Below are 6,960 nucleotides of genomic sequence, written 5' to 3'. Positions count from 1 at the left end.
ATTTTTCTACTTTAATTTTGTTGAAATCTGGGTTACGTATGTTACTTTTTTTTTTTAAAAAAAAATTGTTATTTAAGAATTTGTTGGATGTAATTTGTTTTTTTTTCGTGAATTTTAATGTCCTTATTGATTGTGCTCAATTTCTACACAATTCTGCACAGTACATATAAGTTAAAATTGCGTTTGATTATGTTTGCTCATTTGAAAAATGGTTACTTTTTCTTGTTTATTGTTACTTTATAATTGCTCATTTTTTAAATGGTTTTATTTTATTTACTCTTTTTTGAAATGGTTAGATTATAATTGCTCAATTTTCAAATAATTGGTTTATATTTGCTCGTTTCAGAGTTGGTTAGATTATAATTGCTTAATTTTCAAATAATTGGTTTATATTTGCTCATTTTAGAGTTAATTAGATTTTATTTGCTCATTTTGAAATGGTTAGATTTAATTAACTCATTTTTCAAATGGTTAAATTATAATTGCTCAATTTTCACAGTAAATTTGCAGTTCCAGTTTTTTCAATTCATCAATGGTTAAAATAATACCTGAATTAGATTGTTGAATGACTTTTTGAAGAGGATCATTTGCACTAGAACCAATACCGCCATTAATAAGCAACATAACCAATGTCGCCATTAATAAGCAACACAAGCTTTTGATTATTTTTTCTGTTCAATTATGTAATTCAAAGCTTCAATAATTTTAAAATCTAAATTATTGCTGAGTTAATTAAATCTTCAATTTGAATAAATTTTTGGAAGATTTGCTAAAATTTTGGGCATAAATTTTGTAGAAGAAGAGAGAGAACAAAGCAAATTCAAAAGCGAAATGAAGGAGATATATCATACGTGAGTAACATGTTAAATACTAAACGTAATTACAAAAATGCCCCTAGGTGTACCTAGAGGAAGGTACACTCCGGGTGTACAGAACAGGAGCTGGCTTATTATTGTTTATACCCTTTATTACTTTCAATATTATTTGCTATACATAATTCATTGCTTTATTTGCCATGATCATCATACTATTTTCCATGATCAGATTTAGCTAAGAATTTGCCTGTAGACCCGAACCAACACAGCCCATTAAACAGGCCTAATCACAAGAAGTTCCTATGTTAATTTTCATGCTAACGAATATAACAAAAACGAGCATAATTGAGCTCCAAAATTCCATCTTATATGTTACAGAAGGCATAAAATTAAATTGTAACTCTCCATACATCAGAAATTTGTTCATTTAGAATTAAGGGCAAATGACAATTTTGGCCTTGACTTGTTCTTGCCAAGTAACTTCATCTGTTTTGCCCGTTCTTCCTCCTCTTGTTGTTTCTTTTTCCGCATAGCTTCTTCCTTCTGTCTTTGCATCTCTTCCAATTCCCGATATCGTTCCTCTTCCTTTCGCTGCTGCTCTAATGCTTCCATTCTCTGAGCTTCCTCAAGCCTCCGCCGGTTTTCTTCCAGCATCTTTTCAAGTTCTTCTTTCTCCTTTCGAGCTTGTTCCTGCAAGCAGCGAGAACTGTCAAGTATATGGGGCCTACGGTTTTCTATTTATTGATAAGGAGAGACTTGGCTGGAAGCCTGGAACCCACCATACTTACAGAATTTCCTAAAATTGTACAACTACCTAATCAACGACTAACATAGACAGCAAAATCTTGCTACTTTTTACCTCAAGCACGTTTCTCACCCCCGAACTCCAGAACCACAAAAAAGATAATATAATTTTTTTAAAAAAAGAAAAAAAAAAAATCAAATTAATTACTTCAGTTTACTTTACCTCTTTCCGCCGAGCATCAAGTTTAGCAGTTAGCTTTTCTCTCTCGAGTTCAGCAGCAACCTCTTCATGTAATTTCTTTCTACCATCCTCCAACTGCCTCTGTATTTCTAGCTTGATCTCCTCAGAGTTCAGGCTGTCAGCAACTTTTTTACAAATTGTTTCCTCCACTCTTCTAGCAGTTTCCTCCTCAATTAGTTTTAACTCAGCTTCCTGCTGACGCCTGTTGGGAAGGGGGAAAAGGGTATTAATTACAAATATCATAGCATTATGGCACAGAAGCAGACACACCTTGCCTGTCTATACAACCAATTGTCAAACATCATCTACAACGTGGCAGGGCTGCTAAAAAAGTCTACTGTTAGTTATCAAGAAACTAATTGAAGAAGTTTTTTTGGTTGCTCTCCTTTCCATTCTGTAACCAATGAATGGCAAACTGACCTTTATATTATATTTACGCTTTTAAGGCATACCTCTTAACTGAATCCAGATCCAAACAATGACAAAACTTGTGTACAGTAGATAAAGGAGGCAGCCAATGGATCATCAAATATAACAAGTTGAAACAAAGCAGTATCTTCCTTCAGAAAAGCCTGTGGAGGAGAATGTCAAGTAACCTGCTGCACTTAAAAACTAATCATGAAAATACTTAAATTCAAACCTTAAATATCTGTGTATCTGTGTTAAACAAATATAATCACCCGATACTTTCGAAGAATTCAAACTTGATAAAGTGGGTAATTCAGACAAAAACCAGTTCATAAGACCACCAAGACATCAGCCTGATCCAATCCAAGCCAACATCTTTCTTTTTGATTAATCTAGGTGATTTCAAATCGTCACAATGGTGGATGTGGTTCACTGGATTAATCATTTCACATCATTTTTATTCTTAATTTTTTTCAGAAAAAGTAAGGTAGAAAATATATACCATCTTTGTCTAGTAAACTAAAAAGGAAACTTGTCTACATGCACATTACCAGTTTTCAATGACCTAAATGCAGAAATATATTGTTTCGTCGCCTACAGCCTATCAAACCTAAGAGGGCAACAAAACTAAAGGAGGAGAAAGGAAAAGATGTACAGGTGTATACTACTACTCACAGCTATGAAGCATATAAAGACAAATCCAATTCAAAACCAAGACTCTGGCCTACTACAAAAAGTAACATTTCCTCAGTTCCAAAACATGGGGGAGGATGTGACAAGGAAAAGTACAGAGATAAAAAGAGGGACCCACATAATGAGAAAGATAAAGTGAACAAATTACAAATTACCAAATAAAGCAGTGGTGCAATTACTTTGAAACTTCCTTGAATGGGAAGATATGCATTTATCAGTTATCATGAAATGGAGGAAGAATCCATCTTCTTATGCTAGAATTGTATCATTTGAATATTCAGGACGGTTCATCTGTGAATTACACAGGGTGACAAAATATCCTATGAAGTTCCCTCAACAGCAAAACAAGAATGCACTATACACTTACAGCTAAACATAACATCTTCATCAAATGAAAGTTTCATGGTCTGTTTAGACTTCAGATTAACAGCATTACAAGGGCCACCAACCAATACATAAAAACAATTAAACCAATAATAATTGGAAGAATCATAATAACATAAATACTGCAAGGATCAAGAATGGAAATATGAATATCAAGTTTTTCAACCTTCATAAGACAAAACCATGTACCCTAACAACTATATAGACATCCATAAATCAGTGATTTCATTAATACTATATACGTCGTAATATTAAAATAAACCAACATTTGGTTACAGAACACCATTAAAGTTAAAATAAACTTCAGACAGTTTTAGGGGCATTTGGGGTGGAATAAGCCCAGGGGTGGGGGGAAGCTTTGGAAGGCAATTCATTAGATTGGCGGCTCCATACATAGTACTCCCTCGGTTTTTAAATACTTGCTCCATTTCTTTATGCGCGGAGTTTTAAAATATAGAAATAGTGGGGTTAGTGGAAGGTAAATTGGAGGAGAGAGAATATAAAAGTAATAAAACTGGGTCCCATTAGTTGAAAGAAATGAATTAAATATTATAAAAGCTTTTCAAAAAAAGAAATGGAGCAAGTATTTAAAAATGGCCGCAAAAGGAAAGTGGAGCAAGTATTTAAAAACAGAGGGAGTATGTATGTGTATAAGCAAGGATATATTATGTATGCAATTTATGCTAGATTACAAAATCGGTTCAATGATCTGTTACCATATGACAGACAGGAGCGAGTAGTATCATTGCAACTCTGATTTCCACCTTTTTAGTACCACTCAACATAACAGATTAATCAATTTGAAGAAGGGTACTAATTTACTAATGTACCTTCAGTTCACATTTCATATATATCTATCAAAATATACCATACAACCCAAATATAAACATTATACATATAAACAAACCGAAGACACCGAGAAAATGTTATACAAGAATATTAAGATTATAAGTAAGCAGAATCAAATACAACCTCTGAAGTCAAATTCAGATTCCAAAGACATACTATAGATTACAATGACAATTAGAACTTAAACTATCATATGAAAAGGGGGAAAAAATCATATTGATTGAAGAAATTTCAATATATACCTTTGCTTCTCTTCTTCTAATTTCAACTTCTCATTGGCATTTTTCTGCTCTACTGAGTCAAGGCTTGGACTAGGAGATTTGCGTACTGGAGACAACGAAGTGCTGTTACTTCGTCGCCGTCTATAGCGTCTAGGTGATGCAGAACGACTTCTATGACGCCTTGGGGTGCGAGAACGATTTTTGTGGCGACGAGGGGAGATAGAACTTTTTCTTCTGTAGGATAAAAGGAAGACTGTTGAGAGAAAATCTAATGCCTGCAAATGCTGCAATACTAGATGAAGAATAAAGGTGCCGGCACTCCCAACCACGATTATTCCAAAAAGCACTTGTCATTACCTCAATAAAATGTAAACAAAAATCTTTGTGGTGCTCCATCTTTAATCACATGATGTCGCTAATCACAATGGTGAACAAAGTAAAGCCAGCAGCACATATTACCTGCTCACCTCCCAATAATGGGAAGCAATTTCTCTCAAGACTTACAAAGAAAGCATTGTGTCCTATTCTTAGAACATTCTACCAATTAACTCTCCTTTAAAAGGAGAAGGACAATCTTCACAACTAGGAAAGCAAATGACAGGATTGACCTTTATTAAGCAAAACTGAAAATTACTGGACAAATTACACAGCCAGCAGTAACCAATAATGCAAGAAATCTCAAAAAATCAAAAACAAGACAATAATACCTATATAGGAGAACGTGGAAGCTCTGCAACTATTTTTTCCAGTTACTATGTAACTCATAATAAACAGGGAACACAACACAGCAATCATATAGCCTCAGCAATGGTATTTCAACCTAAATATAACATTCTAATCATCATGTTAAGATATTAACACGGATCTATCAAAAGGGAAATAGTTGATTCAACAAAAAAAGGTAAACAAGAACTGAAGAACAAACGAACACTGAATAAGCTCAACCTCTTGTGAAAATAGCTTTTATATAAGTGCTTGTTTGGTTGAATATAGGATACAGCTTTTCCTAGAAAGTTTTAGCAAATACTAGGATCCTAGGAAATGCTAAGTTTTGTTTGGTTGATCATGGGAAGTTTAACTTCCAATGGGAATTTTAAGGTAGGTACTTCCTCCAATTTGTGGGAAATATAATTTCTAGAAAGTTCAAATTACCATGTTTTAAACAACCAAACAACATCATCTTTTCAACTTCCTAAAAAAGTCCAATTCCCGGTTTCCTTTTGTCATCCAAGCAAGCACTAAGACTAAGTTCCATGCCTACTCTCTAGTTAAGCTCCACTGAACATATTAAACAAAAAGTAGTTTGAAAACTTAAATTACATTTTGACATTATACATACTTGCACCCTGGCTCGATTCTAATGACCATATCTCCATTATTTTAAGAAGGGCAGCGCCACGATTCATATATATATCTAGTATTTCAATCCCAGAGACGATTGGTCCATAAGCTCCACCCTCGAAACACCTCTCAAATATACATATAAAGGCACAATAAGTAACCCTTAAGAAAAATCATTCATACCCCCCCAAAAAAAATACCCACAAAACTCGAAAAAGGTTGTGATATACAGTTTTGTTTTGAAAAACACTCTCCATCACAAATTAAGCTACATTCACCAATAAGGCAATAACAGTATGATCAATCCAAAATTTAAACCTACAAAAATGGTGATTATGGGGAGGGGGTTTTCGGGGAGGGATTGAACGGGGTCACCTGCTATAAGGCGACGGGCTTCGTCCCCTATGACTTTTTCTACTACGCCTATAATTCGACGGCGACCGAGATAAATCTCTTCCCATCACAATTTCTCACTTCTGGTTCTTCCTTCTTTAATGGGGTTTTTGGATTATGTTCAGAATCTATCACAACACAATCTAATAGCAAAATAATCTGTGCAACCAAAAAAAATGGAAGAAACCCAATTAGCAAAAATTATGACAACACAATCCAAAAGAAAAAATAATCTGTACAAACAAAAAAATGGAAGAAACCCAATTAGCAAACTAAGCTAATTGAATTTGATATAATTGATTAATCAGAGCACAATAAAATTCATATAAAACAAATTAAAAGCAATAAAAAGGTAGGAAAATCATGCTTAATTTGATTAACCTTTGATTGAAGATAAAGGATGATTAGCATGTGAAGATGTTGAGGAAAATTAAGTAGCACCTGAAAGTATGTGATCGAGCGCCTTCCCTCTATACAAGGGAGGGTTGAGAGAGATGAGAGAGGAGAATGGTTTCAACAGTCAAGTGTTGATGCCGAACCCTAACCAATGAACTAGTAGAGAGTTTTAGGATTTTGGGGTTATGACTCTTATGAGATGTATCATATGCAAAGATGTCAATTCGGTTATTTGGGTTGGATTTAAAGTTGATCAAGTCATATGCTCGATTTGTTTTACCTTATTCATTTTATATTTTTACCAATTAAAAAGTTTGAGTCACGAAAACTTTTATGGTTTCAATGGATTGTTATGTTTTGTTTTCCTCATCTTATCTTTACTCATTTCAGGTAAAATAAGTTGAAATAAAAATTGAAAATTTTGTACAAAAACCACCCTTAAATACACCACTTTTGTAAAAAAAAAAACTACCTG

General features: G+C 33.9%; 1 protein-coding gene across 2 annotated transcripts; it reads right to left on the bottom strand.

Moving 5' to 3' along the window:
• Nucleotides 1-1,102: 1,102 nt before the first annotated feature.
• Nucleotides 1,103-6,701, bottom strand: LOC110694509 (uncharacterized protein At1g10890-like). Of its 2 annotated transcripts, none has more exons than XM_021871697.1 (5): nucleotides 6,471-6,701; nucleotides 6,072-6,248; nucleotides 4,377-4,589; nucleotides 1,783-2,002; nucleotides 1,103-1,505 (listed from the first exon to the last, which is right to left on the bottom strand). In XM_021871697.1, the coding sequence occupies exons 2-5, from the start codon at nucleotides 6,155-6,157 to the stop codon at nucleotides 1,239-1,241; spliced, it is 786 nt and encodes a 261-aa protein (XP_021727389.1). In that variant the 5' UTR covers nucleotides 6,158-6,248; nucleotides 6,471-6,701; the 3' UTR covers nucleotides 1,103-1,238. The 2 variants fall into 2 exon arrangements, with proteins under 2 accessions (XP_021727389.1, XP_021727390.1); XM_021871698.1 differs by having other exon boundaries at nucleotides 6,531-6,701.
• Nucleotides 6,702-6,960: the final 259 nt, after the last annotated feature.

The sequence above is a fragment of the Chenopodium quinoa genome, unplaced genomic scaffold (assembly GCF_001683475.1).
Source record: "Chenopodium quinoa cultivar QQ74 unplaced genomic scaffold, ASM168347v1, whole genome shotgun sequence".
In the NCBI taxonomy this organism is placed as follows: domain Eukaryota; kingdom Viridiplantae; phylum Streptophyta; class Magnoliopsida; order Caryophyllales; family Amaranthaceae; genus Chenopodium; species Chenopodium quinoa.
This window is presented reverse-complemented; position numbering and strand designations above follow the sequence as displayed.